Source organism: Erpetoichthys calabaricus, chromosome 18 (genome assembly GCF_900747795.2).
Source record: "Erpetoichthys calabaricus chromosome 18, fErpCal1.3, whole genome shotgun sequence".
NCBI lineage: Eukaryota > Metazoa > Chordata > Cladistia > Polypteriformes > Polypteridae > Erpetoichthys > Erpetoichthys calabaricus.
The window spans coordinates 4,544,067-4,568,217 of NC_041411.2; the positions used below are offsets into that span (position 1 = coordinate 4,544,067).

Genomic DNA, 24,151 nt, shown 5'->3' on the forward strand with positions numbered 1-24,151 from the left:
CCTCCCTCCATCCATAACTAAAACCTTGTACCTCATTTGGGCGCCTGCACAGACAGGTGACCTAAATGAGCCCCGCAGGCTGGGTGCACCGTCCGGGTGACACTCCATTTGAACGTGGACGCGACACAGCCAGTCGCCCGCACCTGGAGGTCCGTGTTGGTGTGCTGACCCGGAGTCATCTTTTCGTTATTACCCCCCACCTCAGCCCCGACTTAACGTTTCCCTCTGGGATTTTGCCAACAGGTTTCACAAACGGAGCGTAGAGCTGAACTCCCGGTAAGCGGAGCTGGGGATGAATTTCATTAGGTGGCCAGAAAGGAGAAAAATCGATCCTCTCAAACCAGTAAGTACGTGGAAAGAAAACGCGTTCTGTGGCGAGACTCCGGGACAGAGCCGGTCACTCTATTAGGCAACACGACCTGACAGGTTTAGGCTGCGTGTGAATTCCTTATAAAAACATCGTCAACGTTTACCTGCGCGTGTCTGTCCGCCGCCATCGCTGTTTGGATGATCTGAAAATAAAATTTAGAACAGACATGGCAGAAAGTTCATACTGTGTCTGTAAGCATTGAAACAGGCGGCATCTGTCAACAAAAGACGTTAACCAATCGACCGTCGTGGCGAGTGAAGTCGCGCACCTTGAAGCCCCGCCCCATGATGCCGACTCCACCTACTTGGAGCTCCAGGGTGAAGCTTCTCCGCTGCAGCGACACATCATTAGACACCGGCGGAGTCACGCGGCAGTTAAAGAACCGCCAAGCGCGTGCCGTGGCGTCACTTCCGGACCGGCTGACAGTGGTAAGCATTGAGGGTTGGGCAGCCGGGTCAGTTTGTCCTCTCGAGCCCGGCGGTGCTGCGTGCAGTCACCTGGCCGTCTGTCGGTGTGCGTGCCGGCCGGCATCGGGTCCTAGCAATCGGGCTGTCGCCGTGTCACCCGCCGGATTTCCTTGTTCATGACATCCTGTTGATTTCTGCAGCTTCGCTTATGGCGATCAAGCATCTTTCAGCAAGATCTGTACTGGCGGTTACCGAACTGGCCGTACTGAGAGATGTGTGACAGCGGGGTGCTTGTCATCCTGTGGTTCACAGCTTCGGTCATTTCAGACAAATGCGACACCGACAGGGCTGTCGACGTGACAGAACATCGGCGCGGGCCGAGCAAAGAGCGCGGGGATTGCAGCTCTCGGCTTGGGGTGTCGGATGTTCCACCTCGGCGGAAGGCTGACAGCGACAGTCGTAAAGAAGCGGGGAGCGCTGCACGGTGGGGTGGGCGGTGATCCCAGCGCAGAACGGCTTTCGTCCTGCACACAATTCCAAATAAACCCCCTTTGAACCAAACTGGCATCGGTGTGCACCCCTTTTAACACATTGGAAAGTTCCGCAAGTGAGCCATAGAAGGACAGGGGGGGTGGGGGCCTGCCAGTTTCAGCATTCGGGGGGCTCGGCTCGAGCAGGTAACACACGGGTGGCTCTGTTGAGCCTGAGAGATCTTTGAAGGGGCAGCACATTAAATGAACTGCATGTTTTAGGTTCTCCTCAAAAAAGTCCAGTCAGAAATACTGGGGGCTCCTCAGAACCCTGGGGACCGCATGGCAGGCAGCCAAGATGGCATCTGTAGCCCCGTACAAGTCCTGGGTGGGCTTGGTGCACGTGTGTCACTTAACTAACTACATGCACTCCAGTCAGCCCGTCCTGCATATCAAACTCGGAGTGACGCCATAGGGGAACCATTTACGTATTTAGCTCTGTAACGGAGTCCATGAACAGACGAGCACAGATCAGTGAAATCTCAGTAGGTTCCTGAACTTAAAAGGACTCCGACTGCGGACAATCCGGTTTGCTTGATCTCTCCGTATCCCGCCTACGACACATTCAAGATTCCCGTTTTGTCCGCTTGTTAGGTTGGTTTTGAAATCTCAAAGAACCGACTTCATATGCCAAGGCGGCGCCCCAGAATGAAATGGATGTCTGCCGAGGCTCGGTTCTATCTGTCTATTATAATGAATTATGAATGAAGAATTATTATTATTATTATTATTATTATATACAGCGCCTTTCTGCTGGGCCCTTAGGCAACGCCCTTAACCTTCAATTGCTCCTGGGACCCTGCGCCATGTCTTATCTCCTGTACTGTGTCTGGAAGCCGTTTGCTGTCCTGCACCTCATATTTTGGCCCACTGGGTGGCGCTGTGAGTTTAGTTTATCGGGTCCTTATTGTCCGGCGGGCAGAGTAGGGTGGAGTTTTGTTTATTGTCCGTGTCAGGCAGCATGAAGGAAGTCATTTGGTGGTCAATTCAAAGCAAACGAGTGTGCAGGTGGGCTTGAAAATCACTTTGGCGCTCTCTCTCTCTCTCTCGATAAACCTTAACACAAATGTCCGCTTTACTGCTCCTATTCTTGTACTGTCTTACTTAGCCTGTTTTAAATAACTGCACAGTCATGGTGGTTTATTAACACATAGGCTTGTTTATATCAAGGAGAATTGACAGTTGTGCAGCCTTACCGGACCCGCTTACTGCTTTACAGTTAATTCAAAAACTTTATTATGGTTTAATATTCCGGTAATTGCACTAAGCTTACAGACAATGCGATGAATAGAATTAATAAAGCAAAGCCTGAAGTCGCTGAGGCTGCAGCGTGCCGTCCTGTAATTGCCATACTGTGCCACAGGAGGGCAGTGTATCACACACGGTCATACACAGTCTGCTTTGTACTGATTGGAAAAGGAGTATTAATATAAAAATATGAATATATACATAATATTAAATATATGAAAATAATATTGAAATATTTAAAATGACTGTAATTGTAATTATTTCTGTAGTTGTAAACATATAATATATTGATATGTGTAATGTGCTAACGCTACCTTTACTTATATAATGTGTGTGTGTGTATATATGTATATATATATATATATATATATATATATATATATATATATATATATATATATATATATATATATTGCGTGTGTGTATATATGTATATATATATATATATATATATAAAATAAATGTAATGTTCTAAATATGTTGAGCTTGGCTGCTGAGGAGTCAATGAGAATTGTCCAAATAGTTCTAATGAAGCCAAAATCGTAACAAGCCGACGACAGACTTTATTTCTCTCGTTGTTTCTCACTGACTTTTCCGTGCACCCACCTGGCTTGCAGACGTCCCTTCCATCCCCTGTGCATTACAGTTTTGTGAAGTTATCATGCTGAAGCCTAAATGGCGGACAGAGTGGGACTCCCCAGACTTGGGTTGGTGTGTAAGACGCGTGACCACAGAGGACCATCACCGTGAACCTGCTCGGCCTGTGGTGGAATAAAAAGCACAAATCAGGAGGAAAAAAACGTGCCCAGCAATGGCCAGGGGTTCAAAAAAGGAAGACCAATAAAAAGTAAAAAAGCATGCGGCTTTGAATCTTTTAACTCACAGCAATTTATTTTGTGTCTACGAGTCTGGACCTCACGGCTAGCTGGCTGCCATCTTAAGATGTTGTGACTACAGCGCCCTCTGCTGGAGAGAAAGGGCAGTTTATAGTGAAAGGGAGCGGAGGATGAGATGTAACTGTCTTTCAAGTGAGTTCACGACCAGAGGTCAATCATGGAAGCTGCTCGTCCGAATCCAAAGATGTGGTCAAAAGCAGCAAGTCAGTGTTTAGAAAAACGGATCAAAGGAAGGACGGCCTCACGCTAGCGGGTTGTTTTAATCCACAGTCTCTTTTTTTTTTTGGTCGTGACCCAATCCTTGTTAAATCCCCAGACGATCATCAGAACACATGGAGAATGTGAATTTCCCATTGGGAATAATAAAGTCTATCTATCTATCTATCTATCTATCTATCTATCTATCTATCTATCTATCTATCTATCTATCTATCTATCTATCTATCTATCTATCTATCTATCTATCTATCTATCTATCTATCTATCTATCTATCTATCTATCTATCTAACATCCCTCCCTTGGGGAATTGTGGGACTATTGGGGACTCGTCGGCGTAACGTCGATTGCTCAGCAACGTGGCCCGCTGCGCCTCATTCTCATTAAGCACAACAGCGACCTGCGGTGTAAGAAACGCTCTTTTCGTCTAATCTCGAATATTCTGGTCGTTTGTGGTGGCTTCTTTTAAACCCGACACTCCGGTGCCATCACATGCCGCATAATCCTGGCAACCCCCACACAGATAAACGAGAACACGGCAGCAACGCCCGATTAAAGACAATAGTGACGTCACAACCAAACAAGAAAATAATGTTAGATTCAGGCTCTAGAAGTGGAAGTCGATAAATGGACTGAATACTTCACCTAAGAAGACAGCAACTAAATACAAAAACTTCCACAAATAGTAGGGCAGGTAATGTCTGAGACAAATAATAATAATAATAATAATTCTATGTATTCCCAGCGCATCACTTTTTCCACATTTTGTTATGTTCCAGCCTTATTCCAAAATGGATTCAATTCATTTGTTTCCTCAGAATTCTACACACAACACCCCATAATGACAACATGGAAAAAGTTTACTTGAGATTTTTGCAAATTTATTAAAAATAAAAAAACTGAGAAAGCACATGTCCATAAGTATTCACAGCCTTTGCCATGAAGCTCCAAATTGAGCTCAGGTGCCTCCTGTTTCCCCTGATCATCCTTGAGATGTTTCTGCAGCTTCATTGGAGTCCACCTGTGGTAAATTCAGTTGACTGGACCTGATTTGGAAAGGCACACACCTGTCTATAGAAGGTCCCACAGTTGACAGTTCATGTCAGAGCACAAACCAAGCATGAAGTCAAAGGAATTGTCTGTAGACCTCCGAGACAGGATTGTCTCGAGGCACAAATCTGGGGAAGGTTACAGAAAAATTTCTGCTGCTTTGAAGGTCCCAATGAGCACAGTGGCCTCCATCATCTGTAAGTGGAAGAAGTTTGAAACCACCAGGACTCTTCCTAGAGCTGGCCGGCCATCTAAACTGAGTGATCGGGGGAAAAGGGCCTTAGTCAGGGAGGTGACCAAGAACCTGATGGTCACTCTGTCAGAGCTCCAGAGGTCCTCTGTGGAGAGAGGAGAAACTTCCAGAAGGACAACCATCTCTGCAACAATCTACCAATCAGGCCTGTATGGTAGAGTGGCCAGACGGAAGCCACTCCTTAGTAAAAGGCACATGGCAGCCCGCCTGGAGTTTGTCAAAAGGCACCTGAAGGACTCTCAGACCATGAGAAAGAAAATTCTGTGGTCTGATGAGACAAAGATTGAACTCTTTGGTGTGAATGCCAGGCGTCACATTTGGAGGAAACCAGGCACCGCTCATCACCAGGCCAATACCATCCCTACAGTGAAGCATGGTGGTGGCAGCATCATGCTGTGGGGAACTGGGAGACTAGTCAGGATAAAGGGAAAGATGACTGCAGCAATGTACAGAGACATCCTGGATGAAAACCTGCTCCAGAGCGCTCTTGACCTCAGACTGGGGCGACGGTTCATCTTTCAGCAGGACAATGACCCTAAGAACACAGCCAAGATATCAAAGGAGTGGCTTCAGGACAACTCTGTGAATGTCCTTGAGTGGCCCAGCCAGAGCCCAGGCTTGAATCTGATTGAACATCTCTGGAGAGATCTTAAAATGGCTGTGCATCCAACCTGATGGAGCTTGAGAGGTGCTGCAAAGAGGAATGGGCGAAACTGGCCAAGGATAGGTGTGCCAAGCTTGTGGCATCATATTCAACAAGACTTGAGGCTGGAATTGCTGCCAAAGGGGCATCAACAAAGTATTGAGCAAAGGCTGTGAATACTTATGGACATGGGATTTCTCAGTTTTGTTATTTTTAATAAATTTGCAAAAACCTCAAGTAAACTTTTTTCACGTTGTCATTATGGGGTGTTGTGTGTAGAATTCTGAGGGAAAAAAATGAATTTAATCCATTTTGGAATAAGGCTATAACATAACAAAATGTGGAAAAAGTGATGCGCTGTGAATACTTTCTGGATGTACTGTAGATGTACATTTTCACCACTCAAAGCGCTCAGCATTTGCAGTTAAGGGCCCAGCAGATCACAGTCCCCATTGGCATTTTACGGGATTCAAACCGGCACCCTTCCAAGTGCCAGTGCAGATCCCTAACCTCAGAGCCACGTTATGTGGAACAACACCAGTGTGGCTGACATCACATTAGGAGTAAACCAAACTGGGGCACCCGTGAGACGTGGTGTCCATACGATAGGTAGAAGGAATCCATTCCCACGTATTCGCTCATCCGCTGTTATAAATGTGTTGCCTCTTTGTTTCGTGAGACCCGCGGATATTCACAGATAAGGTCCTCGCTGTAGGGTGTGGGATGTGGCAGAGGCGCCCATCAAGTGGTTGTATTTGTGGCCACACACAGCAGAACAACAATTCTGAGAGGCGTGTGCTGCAGCAGTGAAGTGTGAGGTTGAGTGACAGGCGGTCCGGGAGCCCCTTGGAGGTCCAGGGCTGCACACACACACACACACACACGTGTGAACCCGATGCTGAGAGGCGTGAGTGAGCCATCGAACCCCCATTTGTGATGGAGACTGGGGCGCGCAGTTGTTCCCCATGAGTGAGGAATTCCCAGTAAGTGCGGGTCGCCCAGGTTTAGTCCCAGCCCTTTGTAGACCCCCCTGACTGAACGGCCCTCGGATCAGGGTGCCTAGCGGATGATGGAGCTCGACTATTGACGAAGTGAATGTCGTTTCTGTAGGTAAACCTGTGCAGGGATCATTGGCGACCCTCGAGTGGTGAGAATGGTCGGTGGGTGCGTCTGCCCAGCCCTGTTTCCCCTTACCAGTCCTCACCCTCAACCAGCATCCCATTTTTGCTTTGGGAGAGGGGGGAGTGAAAGATTCATCAAAAATTTCGATCTCCAGTTTTTAACGGATGTCGACATCTCAGCGTTCCCCAGGTGCCAAAAACATCGCTGTCTCAGTGACGGGTGTGTGTCCGAGTTTCCGGAGGACGGTCTTGGGCTAAAAGAGCTGGATGGGAAAATCTCAAACTGGAAACGTAGTCCTGTTACGAGACAACTATGTGCCGCTTAGAGAAAGAGGAACTCGAGGAACCCTCAAATCCCGGAATTCTGTAATTGTGAATTCTTCTCGTTAGTTGCTATCGTATTGACCTATTTTATGATCTGAAAGATTAGCATTGGAGCGGTGAATAATTACTGAAATGTTAGAGAAGAGTTCGGGTAACTGGGGAGCAAAGCCTTCTGACACTCGTATCTGAATTTTTTTTCTTATAACCCGGAAGTGCATCCGACTGGCCACGTAACATCACTGGAAGTGCTCCTGGGTTCATCTTCAAAGGAGCCCACTTCCATAGTTCGGACAGTCGGAGTCGGGAGGAAATGGGCAACACTCGACTGGCGGGCAGGAGGAGGCGGATTTATTGGTTTAGTTTGTTTGTATTTTCGGCTTGTTATTTGAAGGAGAGGTGCTTGGGAAAGGAATAAAAGTGCATTTAATCGATTTAAAATCTATTAGATTATTTCTAATTAATCTATTAAAATTTATTATCTTCTTCTTTTGACTGCTCCAGTTAGGTGTTGCCACAGCGGATCATCTTGTTCCATCTGTTTCTGTCCTTGTCATCTTGCTCCGTCACATCCATAAACCTTCTCTTAGGCCTTCCTCTCCTCCTCTTGCCTATCAGCACTATCCTTAGTACCCTTCACTCTTTATACCCAGCATGTCTCCTCTGCACATGTCCAAACCAACACAATCTCGCCTCTTTATCTGTTATTATTAAATCTGTTATTAGAAACTCTAATGTGTGGTGTATTACTGGGCTCTCTGGCGCCCCCTCATGGTTACACTTTCATTAAAATGTTTCTTCACCAAATGTTTAAAGCATTTCCTTTTAGTAGAGGTGAGTGGCGCTGGTGTGTCGTCATGCTGACAGCTCGGCCCGGACACCTTCGAGACGGGCGTCATGCTGGACTGTGTCCACAGCTTGGGCACAACATCACCGGCTAGTGAGAAAGCAAATGAAGACCCCGGAGTGCGAGAGCTGCTTCACGCAGGACTGACCTGATATGCCGTCTGGCCCCGCGTTGTGAGCCGTTCTCCACTTCGGTTAAACTGAGCCCCGTCACAGCAGAATTCCTGATGTTTTCATAAAGCATCGCCTTTTATTCTGGGTGTTTGGGGGTTCATCTGCCAATCGCTTGTGGACTTTGTCACTCTCTTCAGGTCCTGGTCCTCTAATTGTTCTCTTTAAGCCCCCTCTTGATTTTATTCCCCCCTGTACTTTTTATTTGGTTTGTTTAACCTGTTAAAGTTTTGCTGTAAAGTTTGTTGTTCTTCAATCTCATGTTCTTGTTTTTCCAGTTGTAATGCTTTAACCTCTGTAGGGATCCATGGCTTTTGCTGTTAGGGTTAGGGTTAGGGTTGATGACCACAGAATTTCATAAACCCGCCGACAGTACAAGTGTCCTCATTCAGTGACGGTGAGGATGTCGGTTCAGGACAAGCCTTCCTGCAGCTCCTCTCTGCTGTCCTTGTGCCAGTTTTATGTTGTACGTATGGCTGGTTCTTCTTGTTTCAGTTTCTGTTTGTACTTCGGTAGTCGGTGAATAACGACAAGGTGGTCAGACACCTCTATGATGCGATATTTAGGCACCAGAGACGTTTCCATCACACTCGTCCAGAGTTTTGTCCCCTCTAGATGGTAATACTGATTTCCGCTTACATAAACTAAGATCTGAAGGAGCCAGGAGATTTGGTGTCTGAGCAGTTTGAAGAACCGTTTCAGCTGCAGCTCCCACATCAGCATGCGGCGCTATGCACTGTCACAAAGATTTGACCAAACTCGTAGTGGACAGTAGACCAGGCCAAGGGGTCGCCCGCGTAACATCTGGCTGCGGCAGATAGAGGGTGGGACTGGACCGTGTGTCTGCCTGGGGGGTTGCCAACCGGGATCCCGAGTTGTTTCGTCGTTTGCTGTACCAGTGCATGCTCCCCAACCTGACTTGACTTGTAGACATTATGGGCGAAGTCCGATGCCAAGTAGTTCAATATCCGACGTGCAGATGTGCTCTCTTACGGTCGTAACTGTACGGTGACCAAGTGACAACCTCCTTAATAGAGTGGAGCGCTGGAGTCCATTGGTTCCTCATCTCGTTTCACCCCATTCTTCACTCCGTGCACATTCCTGTTGTCTGATCCTTTTCTCTTTTTTCAGTTTTACTTCCACAGGAGAATGTGGGTGGAGCACCGCCGGGTCCACGTCAACCAGTCCCAACTGCTCTGCAGAGATGGCTGTGGGTATTACGGCAACCCCGCCTGGCAAGGCTACTGCTCCAAGTGCTGGCGCGAGAGGAAGCCCAAGCAGCCGGCCTCAAGGTAAGGGCTGCCACAGATTGACGTGGCCATTTCTAGCCCAACTGGATGGAGCCGGTTACAGTGGCGGTACCGTCTTATTTCTTTTTCTCCATTTCCTGCTCAGGCCTCGCACTAATGCAGGAGCGGAGAATATTGTGTCTCAGTCTGGAGTCGAGAGAGAAAACAAGGCGAAGATCATGAGAGGACTCTTCAGCAGTGCCAAGATGGCGCCAAAGCAAGGAAATGGCACCGCACACGGTTTGTGCAGTCCTTAGGTATTGTGAATGATTACGCTCACCCACACAGACCGCCAAGCCGGCATCCGAGGACAAGACACTCAAAACATTGGAAAAACACGGCACGTCAGTCCAGAATCGGAGCAAGAGTCTCTCGGGCGAGGTGCCACCCGTGAGTAGAGGCTGGGCGGCCTGATCACCTCCCACAAGATGGCGTCCAGAGAGACCGATGGCTCGAGAGTCCGCCCTGTTGTTTAGAGTTCGTCCAATAAACCCGCAGAGCAACGTCTCACAGAAGTTTTAATGGTGCGGCCCACTCTTTGATATGTTAAGTGTCTTCGTGACTCCCATTGTTGGTGGGATGAGGGAATCGAAGACGACCGTCAAAGCAGTTTGGTTTGTAGGTGGATTCAGTGCGTCAGAGCTGGGAGCGGACATACGTGGTGTGGAAACCCACCGTGACCACCTGCCGTTCCAAAGAGTAGGAACTCACCATTGTAAAGACACAGAGAAAGAGTTTGGGGGGCACTTTGTTGACCAACCCCTGTATGTTATATGCACGTAAGGCGTGAAAAAAGAGAAGAGAAATCCTTACTGTATTTCGAAGTCAGAATCCCCAAGATGGTGTCGTTTTAATTTAACAGCCATTCTTGGAGAAAGAGGTGGGTCTAGGTAGTCGGACCCCTGAAGTGACATCAGGAGTGTCAGTCTTGCTTTCTGCAGAGGGGCAAAAAGGAAGAACATTATTGTACAGCGCCACCTAGATAGATAGATAGATACTTTATTAATCCCAAGGGGAAATTCACAAAAGACCTGATGTCTCATCGGAGAATTACAATCACTCGAGCCCCGTGTAAGTGTGAGACACCATCCACCGGCGCCCCAGTGGTTGAGAATCACTGCCATGGAGCTCCACAGTGGCCTGGCGTTCCACCTTGACCTCTCTAACCGACCGTCCCTGCAAGTTCTTAGCCTCACGTCGGCTCTAATCTTGTTTCGTTTGCATTTCAGAAGGGCTGCGTCTCCCGTATTCCAAGTCACAGCTACCCGGCCCACGGTGCATTTAGAAAGTCTGCAGACCCCCTTCACGTTTGACACGTTTTGTCAGGTTGCAGTTTTGTGCTCAAATCATTTTCAGTTTATTTCTTCACCTTGTCAGGCAACAAAGCGAGGACAGGAGTGTGGGAATTCTTGCCAAACTGAAACATCATGTTGACCCGAGAGTTCGGACTCTTCACCTTTAGCGGTCATCCCAGGTTGGAGTCTTCTTGGGTCCGACCCGACAAGGTTCACCCACCTGGATTTGGGGATTTTCTTGCCGTTCTTCTCTGGAGATTTTCTGAAGCTCTTGTGAGGTTGGATGGAGACCACCGGTGGGCAGCTATTTTCAGGTGTCTCCAGAGATGTTCAAGTCCGGTCTCTCAAGGACGTTCAGGGAGTTGTTCCTAAGCCACTCTTGTTGTGTCCTTTTTTTGAAAGGTCTGACAGGAGGTTTTCATTAAGGGTATCTCTCTACCTTGCTCCACTTAGCTTTGCCTGGACCCTGTCTTGTCACTCAGTCCCTAATGCTGCCACCATCATGGTTCACCGTTAGAATGGTATAGCACAGGTGATGAATGGTGTCTGGTTTCCTTCAGACATGGCACTGATCTTGGTTTCATCAGACCAGAGAATCTTGTTCCTCACGGTCTGAGAGTCCTTTGGTTGCCTTTTTGTAAACTCCAGGTGAGCTCCCATGTTTCTTTTTCTAAAGAGATGCTCCTGTCTGGCGACTCTTCATAAAGCTCCGATCAGTAGTGCAGTGATGGATGTCCTTCTGTGAGTTCCTCCCATCTTCTCTTGTGTTCTCTGGAGCTCAGCGGGTTGTTGGTCACCTCTCTTCCCAAGGCCTCTAAATCTAGAAATAGTCGTGGTTGTGTTAAATGTCTCCTGGCTCTTGGGACCCTTCCCAGATGTGTGCCTCAACAGAGTCCCATCTCCACACTCTCTCCTCTCCTCGTCAACCTCATGGCTTGGTGTGCTCTCTATTCTATGGACCGGTGGGCGACTTTGCTGATCGCGCCAATCAGCTGAATTGGTCGGAGGTGGACTCCCAACAAGGTGTCGAAACATCTCAACTCAAATCAAATAATGTACTGTGGTGCAAACTGAGCCAAAGCAAAGGGTCTGATGACTTGTGTGGACGTGATAGTTCAGTTTTGTTCTTTTTAATACATTTACAAAACTTCCCTATTCTGGGGAACTGAGTGTTGCTTGATGAGGGAAACAATGAACTGAAGTGATGGAAGGACAAGTCTGCGCCATCGCAAAATGAGAAAAGTGAAGGTGGGCTGAAGAATTTCGGAAGGCGCTATACTGTATGTGGGGCAAGTCTATGTGTTAGTTGGATAAATAGCGGTAGAGTCGCAGAGATGCACCAACGCTCAATTGTGTTTGTTGCGACTCCTAAATCTCCTCTTTCTTGTCCACAGGTCCTCATTTTTCTTTTTTTCTGTCTTAGCTGTAGATCCTAAATCTGGCGACGCCGACCCACCCAAAGCCTCCTCTACCAAATTGCCGGCCGATTTCACAGAGTTCCTGAAGTTTCTACGCAAGCCGTCGGCCCAGAACTTCCATCAGCACTGCATGACTTTCCTGAAGATGCTGGAAGCTCGCAGGGTAAGGAGTCCGGTGATGGAGGAGGACCGTTGGTCCGTTGACTCGGGCTCATTCGTTCCTGCTTTGCTTTATTTTGCTATATGGTTGGCATTGATTTGATATTTAAGTATCTCCTTTTTTGTGCAAAATAAATAACATGGAGTGGGAGAGAAGTTGAAAAAAGGTTACATTTCCTCCTCATCACTGGCTTAATGTTGCCCCCTAAACCTTCCTCCTCCTCTTTCCACCGCCTCGGACATCCTTTGAGCTGAGACTCCTTCTTTCCATCTCATCCAACACCACCTTCAACGACGGCTTCTGCGTTATCCCCACCGCGTCCATCTTGACCCGTCTGCTGTTCACTCCACGTGCCTAAACCGCTCCACACCGTTTCTCGTGTCTCCTCCATGCCGAGTCTTCCTCTGTGACACTCCGCAAATCCACCCCATCGTTCTCATCTCTGCTCATCCATCACCGGCGACGTCTCACTCCCGTACCGCTCCTCACAAATCGTTCTTAAACGTTTCCCTTCTATGCCAGAGCGGCTCCTTTTAGATGTCAAAATGGTGGACCACTTCTGGAAATTGTCCCATGCATCTCTCGCCCTCACCGTCACGGGTCTGCACTCAGAAACATTTTAACAGCCTCCTCAGCGTTCTGTTTACCCCCAGAAAAATGTCCCAAAAACGTCGAATTTTTTATTTTTCAATAAGAAAACGTTTTGCTGTGTGTAACGGAAGCGTGTAAATACGTAAACATGAATGCAGTAGGAAAGGCCTGTCTGGTGTCCACAGCTATGATGATGAAGGTTTGGTTCACGTCCGTCATGTGACATGTTTTACAGCCTGATGTCCCAATCGGGACAATAGACACGTGTGGCTTTGAGCGCTCCTCTTACTTACTCTGCTGCTTGCACATGAGAAGGTAGAATGTCGTTGCCTGGTCCTTGTGATCGACGCGTCTCCGGTGTTATTGTAGGAAGCTCAGCTCCAGGCTTCATGACTTCCACATCTCCTGACACAAACACTAACAAGTTGCTGCTCAGGGGCTTCTGTCTTTTCTTGTCCTTTTTTTTTTTTTTTTGGGTCATGCACCGACTTGCACCACAGTGAAGCTTCACAGGACCGAACCCACTGGTGGTCCTGTCTGTGCGTCGGCTTCAACGTCTCGTGGCCGATTGACAACATCATCGCTGTGGTTTGATTCAATTGATGGTTCAGTTTCAGTCACTCAGTCCTGGATTTGCAGCTTCTCACTTCTACGCCATTCTGTTTTGGTTGAAGGCCCCGCCCCAAAAAAAAAAATGCATGGAAATATTGATGACAGCATAATGTTGTTTCATCCACTAGATGGCAGCAGAACACTGCCCTGGGAGTTATTGGGGCTTTACACTGTAAATCGCATCACTCGTTCAGTTTATAATAATAATAATTTTTTGCATTTATATTACGCTTTTCTCACTACTCAAAGCGCTCAGCAATTGCAGGTTAAGGGCCTTCCTTGCTCGAGGGCCCAACAGAGCAGAGTCAGGGACGAGGAGAGAGAAGGCCCAGGAGAAGGGTGACTGGGGCAAGAGGCACTGTGAGTTGTGCGGGACTGAGTTGTGTTGAAGGAAAGTAGAAAATAAAGCATATTTTGTATAAAGATGTGGTCTTCAACTGGTGGTGTCCGAGCAAATATCACACTGCCTTGTCTCGCGTAACGTTTAAGTGTCTCTCGCGTGACATCAAATTGTCTTCCGAGAAGATCTCGTCTCCCTAGTCTCCCTTCCAAGATTTTTTTAATAACAGAGACAAATCGTAGATCTGTAATCCAGCTTGTAACGTGCTGACGTCTTTGGACTTTTCTGTATTTAAACTGATCTGCGATGATAAAAGGGAAGGTGTCCAATCTAATATTGTGTGCTTGGGAATTCACTGGGAAGAGCGCACTTTTATTCAGTTTAATTTTGAGACCAGAGATCTTTTGAAATTCTGTTAGGACTGCAGGCACAGTGTTTTCTGGGTCTGATATATACAGTACCATATCATCTGCATACAGAGAAATTTTCTGTTCCAGTCCTTCTCTGATAATCCCCTTTATCTGGTAAGAATTTTGACAGTGAACCGCCAGTGGTTCAATGGCAATTGCAAATAGCAGTGGTGACAAAGGGCATCCTTGTCTGGTACCACATTCTAGTTTAAAGTAGTCTGAACAAATGTTGTTAATACAAACTGAAGCTTCTGGGTTGATATACAGTAGTTTGACCCATGCACAAATGTTCGGGTTAAACCCAAATTTCTCTAATGTAGTGAAAAGGTATTTCCATTCAATCATGTCAAATGCTTTTTCTGCATCCAATGATAATAATATCTCTGGGGTGTTTGACTTTGTTGGTGAGTATATTACATTAAACAGGCGTCGAAGATGGGAAGATAAGTGTCGATCCTTGATAAATCCAGTTTGATCTTGTGATATTATTGAGGACAGCACTTTCTCCATCCTTCTAGCTATGATTTTTGAGAGTATCTTAACATCATTATTCAGAAGTGAAATTGGTCTATATGACGCACATTGTGATAAGTCCTTATTTTGTTTAGGAAAGATGGTGATTAATCCTTGGATATTATGTAAAAAGTTTGATATTTGTTTTGTAAAATGGACCACCAATGACTTCATGCTCTAATTCCTTATTGCTTTGTTTTAGGACATCACAATACAGAAGCAGGCAGAAATGGTGCAGGATTTCTATCAGAGTACTGCAAGCCACTTCCAGAGTAAGTACTTGTGGTCGAGTGGTTGCCTTGACTGTTCCCTCATAGTAGTGTGGACCACGAGGGTCCTCACTACTATGTTTTCCTGTAAAAAATGCACACATTAGTCTCCTTTTCCACCTTTCATTCACGCAACCCTAGCACTTTTACCCCTGAAAATGGAGACCTTTGAAAATGTCTGCTGGACTTGTGCTCTCGGTATTTCAGTGCAACACACTGCCACACCAAATTTAAAATACGAGACACAGCACAGTAGTTTAAGCTGATGTCACGTTATGTGACTTCTGGTTGTGGGGAACGTCACACGTGGCCAACTGCAGTTGCTGATTTTGCCACCAGACCACGCTAGTTTTACACAACTGAAAATCACTGGGCATGTCAAACTTGTCAACTGGGTTCATCACCCATTTTACTGACAGCCGATAAGGAACGTGCTGCCAGGCGGAGCCGGTGTTGTACGAAGGGTTAACTGGTACGGTGAGTTGAGCGGCAGTCTTTTCATTCTGTCGTGGTACATAAAACATGAGACATCAGACAGACGAGCGTCTCTTCTGTTTGTTATACGCCGCCGCTGCATTACATGCATTGTGCATTCGTTGGTTGGTAGCACTCATACACACATACAGCCCGCCTCTACAACTAAAGGCCAAAGCAAACTGGTTTGATCTTGTTGGAGCGACTAGTGTTTGGGCAGATCACATTATATGATTGGCCTTCACGGGAGTGTGCTGCCAACTCACTAAGATTACAATGTCAGTGAAATCGTATGATGTGATGTGGCCTTTAGTGTGGTTGCCCTGTAAGGTTACACCACATTGAACACTTGGTCAGTAACAGTTGACTGTAGAGTTTAGGAGCCATTGTGCTGCTTGTCAAGTGCTGAGTGGGATGCAAACCCAAGTGGGAAACACGACAAGACCTCCCCCGATGTCTGACACTTAGCCTGACGTCTTCAGGTTGGTGGATTGGCCCTCACTCTACCCTCTGCTCTCCTTGATTTGCGTTACTTTTTCCCAGATTACTCCGATAAGCAGAGACACCAAATGATGGAACACATTGAGAAGCTGCTGATGACCCGATTGTACAAGTGCGTCTTCTGCCCAGACTGCTCTGACGACGAGCAGAAGGATCTATTTCTCCAGAAGAAGATAAGGTGAGTCTGGTCTTCCTCTCCCTAAAGCATTTGTTCTGGATTTCGGCCAGTGCTCGTCACACTCGGATGTTTTCATGACTGCTGTTAGAACTTTAGACAAGATGAGGACGAGAACATGCCATTCAGCCCAATAAAGCTCGGCAATCCTATCCACTTTATCCAAAATTAATATCAAGTCGAGTTTTGAAGGTCCCTGAGGTCCTGCTGTCTACCACACTACTTGGTCACATATTCCAAGTGTCTATCGTTGTTTGTGTAAAGAAAAACTTCCTAATGTTTGTGCGAAGTAGTTTCCAACTGTGTCCCCGTGTTCTTGATGAACTCCTTTAAAAGTCACCGTCTCGATCCACTGGACTAATTCCCTTCATCATTTTAAACACTTCAGTCAGGTCTCCTCTTCATCTCCGTTTGTTTAAGCTGTGAAGGGTTTGGCTCCTTTAATCTCGCCTTAGACCCTGAGAAGGAGTTACGAAGGAAACCGTGGAAATCGCTTCTTGCATTTAGAGTTTACTGATGTACAAAAGTTTAGGCCCCCTTGACTAAAATGTCTGTTACTGTAAATAGTTAACTGAGCAGATGAGCTGATCACCCAAAGACGTAAAGTTCAAGATGACACATTTCTTGAATATTTTAAACAAGGCTACATTTTAATTTCCTTCACTTAGAGGTAGAAGATACCAAAAAGGGCCTGAAGCAAAGGTTTGGGCCTCCGACCTCATCAATACTTAGTAAGACTTTGTAAGACCCCCATTGGCGAGCATCACAACGCTAAGAGTCTTTCATTCTCTTACAAAAGGCTTCTAATTCCGTGAGATTCTTGGGCCATCTTGCTTGTGTGCTGCTCTATCTCTTCTGAGATCCCTCCACGGATTTCTAATGATGTTTTGGTCGGGGGGACAGTGCGGGCCATCAGCCCTTTGTAGATTTGAGGTGGTGGTCTGTGTGCGTCAGCCATTAGAGTCGATCGAATTCAGTGGCCCAGTGTCACTTCTGGAGGTTCAAACTCTGCTGGCCTGATCTGGCTGACACTTCATATGGAGATGGGCCACAGGTAGGGACCTTGTACAGCTTGTCACCAAGTGTCATTTTACCCAAAGCTGATGAAGGCCTCCCTCCATTTCATATGCTGAATTGAGGCTTCTGTTCTGGATTTCTGGCTCAACAGTGCCAGGAGGAACACTTGGTGCCACACATATCCCCATGGCACACCAAAGAGAACATTCAATCCATATTCTCATTGTGCTTACAATAAAACGTTTAACCCCAATCCAAAATTTCTCCACATATTGGCAGATGCATCTTCTAAGATCACTGAAAAAAATGTACCATAACAATCCAAGACAAGGAAAACAATTGACGCCCTTGTCCTGTGGGAGATCAACGATACTCGTTAGTCTCTTTTGTTTCAGGAAAGTGCAGATTTAGATGCTTTCACTTTCCGGCAAGTTGGAATTTAATGGCAGTGATGCAGCTGGAGTGTCACATTGTGGTGAATCGTGATGACACAAGCGTGTTTGGAGAGTGGAGGGCAGTTGTAAGGGTCTGCCTTTGCTCACATCTTCTGGTGCTAACTGTGCTAAGATATCCAACTTTCACGACAATTACAGCACATCTTTGGATCGGGTCAATCAAGGCTACCAGAGAGTTTCATGCACTGCTTGTAGGCCCTTCCACGTGTAAGGTCTCAATAAGCTTGAAGGGTGGTCCTAAGCCCCACCCCACCCCACTCCATGCGAGAAGCACTCCAATGTTAAATGTGAGCGTACAAATGAGAAAGTTCTCATGCCATGGTAGCTTCCAACCCACACACCCATCTGTCACAATTTAGAGATGGTGGCACTTCCAGAGTTGGAGATTTCTTTGCTATCACAAATCTTCTTTCTGATAATTTGGGTGCAAGTACTTCCCTCTCCACTTAGAGATCCCAGGATCATTTTTTGGGTTTTCAGGTGCTAAAGAATTACTGGAATGGTGTCAGCTGTTGCTACAACGTCATGTCAAAGGGCTTCTTCCACCATTTCAAGATGGCAGCATCACCTCTCCAAAGAGTTTCATTTTGTGGCCTGATAGGAGGGGGATATCTGGCCTTTACTGCAACAGAAGATACTTGTCATTAGGGAAAACTCTGGAGATTTGGACATCTTTACATCTTCTTAACTCTCCACTCCCAAAAATTCTTAGTGATGTTGCAGATGTTGTCCATTCTTTCCTTGAAGACCCAGTGGTCCCGAGTTCTAATCCTCCGACGAAGTGAGGATAAGCAGAGTGGGATGTTCTGGGGGTGGCCTTGTGTAAATAAAGAGACCGTACCCCCGCGTTTGTAGAAGTTCAATTGTTCCTGAAGTGCTTCTGAGGCTCCATAATCGAAGACTTAACACTTTGTAAGCCAAGACTCTGAGTTCAAGGTCTAGAAAGGGGTAGTGGGTTAGGGTATGAGAGCAAGTCATCTGCTGTACAAGAGGACCCCCATAGTAGTTAGAAGTCTGATGAGCCACTGCAGGCCTTGATGATCTCTTGTGGCTCTAAGGGCTAAGGAGGCGTTTCTGCATTTGCAAGGCCTTGAGTCCAAGTCCTTGTGCTGCTTGAGAGGATGAGTTTATTGAGATAAAGTGCAAGATTAATCTTGGGCAAGAGGCGCCCTCATTAGGCATAAGTCTGATTGGCCACTGTAGTTTTAGGGTAACTTGCTTGGCACCAAAATCTCAGCAGGTATACAAGTTCAAACCCCATTTCACCCAGTGAAGAAGGGGGCAGATAGGACCCAAAAGGCCCTTTAGTCGGTATAAATCTGAAAAGCCACATGTCAGGAGTTCCCACGTGGCTCCACTGGTTATGAAGAGTTTGTGGTAATCCTAAAGTCCTGAGTTCAAGTCCCCTTACCTGCCAGTGGCAAAGAATGGGGTACAGTTGGTGATTTCTGTATTAAGAGAGTGTGTGGTCTTTATGCTATTATAAGTCTGGTTGGCTGCCATAACTTAAGGAGTTCTCCATTGGCTCCACTGGTTAGGATGGGCATACTGTAGTCTCAGGAGTCTAAGATCAAGACTACCAGTGGCAGTGAGCTTTATGCTCTTTGTAAGAGTTGATGTCAGAAGTCTGAGATGTGACCAGCCACCACAATAAAACAAGTTCTCTTGTGGCTCCAGAGACTAAGATGGGTGGTCTATATTTGAAGGGTCCCTGGTTCAAATCCTGTTGTTGACTCTTGAAGTGTAGACAATGAGTTAACCTTTTGCTGCCTATGAGACCCCTGAAGTAGTTGTAAGTCTTCTCAGCTGGCAAAGCTTCTGAAGTTCTTCTGTGGCTCCAAGGGCTAAGCCGAGAGTTTTGTTATCACAGAGTCTCCAGTTCAAATCCCACTAAGGTGGTAATGCACCTATGAAAAGAAGGGGTTAACCTTATGCTGCGTTGGAGACCTCTGTAGTAAGTTATATGTCATATCAGCGGTACTATCTGCAAGAGTTCTCTGGTGGATTTGTGGACTAAGGTGCATGTGCTGTAATCACAGAGTCTCCAGTTCAAATCCCACTGAGGGTGGTGGAGGGACACATAGAGAAGCAAGGCTGACTTTATGCTGCCCAAGAGGTCTTGTTAGTAGTTATAAGTCATATCAGCTCTAGTATCTTTAGGAGTTCTCCGGTGGCTCCAAGGGCTAACACACATATGTCAGGGTTGGTGAGACCCCAATTCAAATCCCACCAAGGGTGGTGAGGCACATAGAGAAGCAATGCTGACTTTATGCTGCCTAAGAGGTCTCGTTAGTAGTTATAAGTCATACCAGCTCTAGTATCTTCTGGAGCTCTCCGGTGGCTCCAAGGGCTAACACACATATGTCAAGGTTGGTGAGACCCCAGTTCAAATCCTACCGATGGTGGTGGGGCACATAGAGAAGCAAGGCTGACTTTATGCTGCCGAAGAGGTCTCGTTAGTAGTTATAAGTCATACCAGCTCTAGTATCTTCTGGAGCTCTCCGGTGGCTCCAAGGGCTAACACACATATGTCAGGGTTGGTGAGACCCCAGTTCAAATCCCACCAAGAGAGGCAAGGCATATACAGAAAAGGGTTGACATTATGCTGTTGAAGAGGCCTCCATAGCAGTTATAAGTCATACCAGCTCTAGTATCTTCAGGAGTTCTCCGGTGGCTCCAAGGGCTAAAGAGTGTGTGCTGTAATGACAGAGTCCCCAGTTCAAATCCCGCCAAGGGTGGTGGTGGGGCACATAGAGAAGCAATGCTGACTTTATGCTGCCTAAGAGGTCTCATTAGTAGTTATAAGTCATACCAGCTCTAGTATATTCAGGAGCTCTCCGGTGGCTCAAAGGGCTAACACACATATGTCAGGGTTGGTGAGACCCCGGATCAAATCCCACCCTAGGTGATAAGAGATGGAGGTTGGATAGAGGGTGTGTTAGCTTTATGCTACCTAAGCAGGCCCCGAAGAAGATATAACTCTGATCTTCAACATCAGCCAAGTATTGCTGCAGTGGCTCCTCTCCATCACACACGTGTGTAATAAACCCAAGGTAGCGAGTTCAAGACCCGTGCCTGCCTCTAACACCACAATTAGAAGAAAGGGAAAGAGTCTTCCAAAAATCCATTCTTTTATTGGAAGCTACCACCATTGATGTGGATTCCAAAAGGTTCAAGCTCAAGTCCACGAGTGCGTCGGAAGAGGACAATGTTACAGCGAGCACAAACCCAAAGTCCAAGTTGCAGCATAGCCCAATCCGAAAGAGAAGGGGATGATGAGGTGCAGGAAGCGTAGCAGAGACACCAGGAACTGGTAGGCACAGGTCAGCTTGGTCACTTGTTGAAGTCACCTCCCATAGCAAAGACACACCAGGAGCTGGTAGGTACAGGTCAGCTTGGTCACTTGTTGAAGTCACCTCCCATAGCAAAGACACCAGGAGCAGGTAGGCACAGGTCAGCTTGGTCACTTGTTGAAGTCACCTCCCATGGCAACCACAGTGAGCAAGGCCTGTCACAAAACCCAAGGAAGAAAAACCAGCAAAAATGGAGTAAGGCATAGATGATCCAGCACGAAACACAAGCAGGAGGTACTCATGCCAATGAAAAAGGAAGCCTGTTCAGATGAGAGGTGGAGACTGCTGGGACTCATACTCCCTTATGACAGAGCCTTAGGCCAACGGTATCTTCATCAAGTACGACAAGGTCCTGGAGTTTTTTTTTTCCCCCGTCTTCTATTTCAGGGCTCACCAGTACACCAAAACAGACAAGTGAAGGGTCAATGGCTTAAAGACGATAAGACCAACGCCAGCTGCTATGACCCAGTAAAGTCTCTCTTTTGGTTTGCAGGTCGCTCCAGTGGGTTACAGCCTGTATGCTTGGTGTTCCAGGCCTGGAGAAAAAGTCTGAAACCGGCGATCACATGCTCTCTGCCATGACAGGTAAAACTGCTTCTTTTTAAATTTCACAGGTGGTTCTTTCACGCAGGATGGTGCACAGCACTGCCCCCCCGTCACGTCCTTTGTAGTTCTTCCTGTGTGTCATCGACCGGACATCGTTCAGCTTCAGCTTGATTTGTTGGATCAACGTTTCTGCAAAGGTGAAACCCGTCTTGAGCCAGGATGCAAACCCACTTTCTACATTGAAGCATCTGCACAACTGAACAAAAGGCAAATCCCCATTCCACCCCCCACCCCAGCCCCTCATGGGGTGGTCAACTTCAACTTCTGTCTGCTTCATTTCTGCCACTTTCTTCCCTTACCGTTTTTTCGTTTTTCTTGCCCCGTCATTTTTTTGTATGTACCTGAGGGGGAATTGTGATTATTAATTTTTGCTTAGGGGAGTTTTTATGAAAGTAAGTTGTGTCGTCGTTATCGGTGACAACATTCTTGCTGCTTCCCTCTTCTGACTGTTGCGTTCGCCCTCTTGAGGGAGCTCCACTGGTCTGTATCTTATATCTGAGAAGAAAAAAAAAAAAAGAAAAAACATTACAAGGTGCATAACGTACACTTTTGTTTTTTTCCATTAGCAATAATCGAGATGGATGCCAGACGTGCCCCTCAGGATAAACTATCCTGCATCTGTAAGTGCTGCCAGCATGTGTTTGCCGCTCTAGCAGAAGCCAATTCAGAACCAGCGAATGCAGACGACTTCTTATCCGGGCTCATCCTGGTGGTCCTAAAAGCTAACCCACCACGCTTGCACTCTAACGTCCAGTATGTGGTTCGCTTTGGGCTTCCGCACAACCTCATGGCCGGAGAAGCGGCTTACAATTTTACAAATGTGGTGAGTGGTCCGAGTTTTCTTGGTCAATTGCCAAGAGCCTGATCTTTATTCACAGGGGAAGAGTTAATCGATGAAGCAGCAGCACTTGTGCGGCCCTTCAAACTGAATTACTCTCTTAAGCGACTTAAGAACTAGGCCACACAGTGTAATGCTGTGCGTGATCTAAGAATCGAGATAAAATAGATTAATGTAATGAAAGCTGTAGAGCCAGATATTCACAACAAGGCGTCACGTATATTAAAACAGACTAATTTTGAAGGGAACAGGCCATATAACCCAATTCCTATTCATGGAGAGCCCAAGTTGAGATCTGAAGGTCCCTAAAATGCCACTAACCAGCACACTGTGTCCTCTCAATTAGTGAGATTCAAAGGCCTTAACCACGGTCAAGAACAGAGTCACCAATGAAAATGAGCTTGGGTGGGCGATTAAGCAATTCGGCCAGCTGGCACATTCAACATCACCACCACTAAATTGTCCCCACTTCTATGACTAGGTACTAACCTTGTCTGTCTCCTCTGCTTCTTTGCCGTAGTGCTGCGCGGTCACTTTTATCGAGAAGCTGGATGGTCCTTCCTTGAATCTCTCTGAAGAACAGTTCCAAGACTACATGCAAGCTGGGAAGTCATCCTCTCGGCAGGAGTCTGTGACCACAAACTGCTTGACCAGCGTGCACAAGGCCTGGAGGAACATCGAGCAGCTTGCGGAGCTCCAGGGACGACAAGACCGACTGACACTGGGAGCTCAAACAATGCAGAAAGAGCTGGATGAGTGGGTACAGTCTGTAAAAGAACAGGTGGAGAACGTGATGTCAGGCAGCTGACGATCTGTACAGCACTGTTAGCTCTGGCTCAATGGCATATGAAGGAAGACTACAGACTAACTACGGGTAACGTCCACAAAGTGTGAAGTTGATTTAAAGTACGTTAGTACATCAAATCAACACATAGAAGTGCACCTGAACCAAACAACAGCATGCTCTTTAAACCGAGATTGGGGAGGACTCAACATGAAATAGCAAACTGAGCCAAGTGTTCTTTCCCAAAGCCCATCTGACCTTTACAACTCAAATACGTCGTTACTTAATTTGCAGATCAATGATGCCCTCACACAGAGCAAGTCATTGGAGTGGCTCCCAGCGGTTTCACACACACACTGGTGCAGCTCCACTTTACTGATGGCACATAATCCAACCCGAGGTATCACTGGGGCAGCCTCATTTGACAGTGTGGATGGGAGCACAAAGCTGTTGTTCACGACAACACGTCTTGCTTGTTTTAACTGTACAGCGCTTCGGTCAGTTGTAATGCTGTGTTTTTAAGCGCTCAAGAAATAAAAATGGTATGGTAATGGATGGTATGGACACAGCACTAATCTGCTTACTTACTTAATAATCTGATCCATATCCAACAAGCTTCCCTACCAACGCCTCTTAATACTTCCATCATTGTGAAAGACTCTGGAAAAACGGTCTCGTCCTCAGAGACCGCCTGTGAACTGACAGTGCCATTGCTGCATTAAAATGCTGATCCAAGTTCTCTCCCCCACCCCCCTCATTCTTCACAACTTTAAGATAATCAGCTACTTTTGTGGTAAAAGGAGTCCATAGTGGGTAAAAGGAGCATTAAGTGTGATCCATACCTTCTAAGGAACAGCTCTGTCACCCCGTAAGCTTTGGACACACCTCACACTGTGATAAGGGGGTCATGGTCTGTGAAGAGCAACGTTCACTCATTTGTAGAGTGGCGGCTTTGGGTTTGGCTTGTCAGCTCCATTT

At 46.7% G+C, this 24,151-nt stretch overlaps 1 protein-coding gene and 1 long non-coding RNA gene across 2 annotated transcripts; one reads left to right on the forward strand and one right to left on the reverse strand.

Annotated features, from left to right (window-relative positions):
• The first annotated feature begins 691 nt into the window (after window positions 1–691).
• Window positions 692–23,649, forward strand: LOC114668527 (rab5 GDP/GTP exchange factor-like). The gene is made up of 9 exons (XM_028824321.2): window positions 692–798; window positions 9,205–9,365; window positions 9,469–9,602; window positions 12,081–12,238; window positions 14,904–14,973; window positions 15,988–16,123; window positions 21,439–21,530; window positions 22,118–22,374; window positions 22,910–23,649. The coding sequence occupies exons 2-9, from the start codon at window positions 9,223–9,225 to the stop codon at window positions 23,195–23,197; spliced, it is 1,278 nt and encodes a 425-aa protein (XP_028680154.1). The 5' UTR covers window positions 692–798; window positions 9,205–9,222; the 3' UTR covers window positions 23,198–23,649.
• Window positions 21,440–23,023, reverse strand: LOC127526235 (uncharacterized). Its single transcript, XR_007933875.1, has 2 exons — window positions 22,879–23,023; window positions 21,440–22,046 (listed from the first exon to the last, which is right to left on the reverse strand). It is a non-coding gene; the product is annotated as an uncharacterized LOC127526235 (long non-coding RNA).
• Window positions 23,650–24,151: the final 502 nt, after the last annotated feature.

Excerpts from the sequence above, each read along its gene's own strand:
- LOC114668527 (XM_028824321.2), top strand. The coding sequence starts at position 9,223 with ATGTGGGTGGAGCACCGCCGGGTCCACGTCAACCAGTCCCAACTGCTC. Across the intron at positions 14,974-15,987 it reads TACTGCAAGCCACTTCCAGA|ATTACTCCGATAAGCAGAGA; the intron begins GTAAGTACTTGT and ends ACTTTTTCCCAG. Across the intron at positions 16,124-21,438 it reads TTTCTCCAGAAGAAGATAAG|GTCGCTCCAGTGGGTTACAG; the intron begins GTGAGTCTGGTC and ends TTTGGTTTGCAG.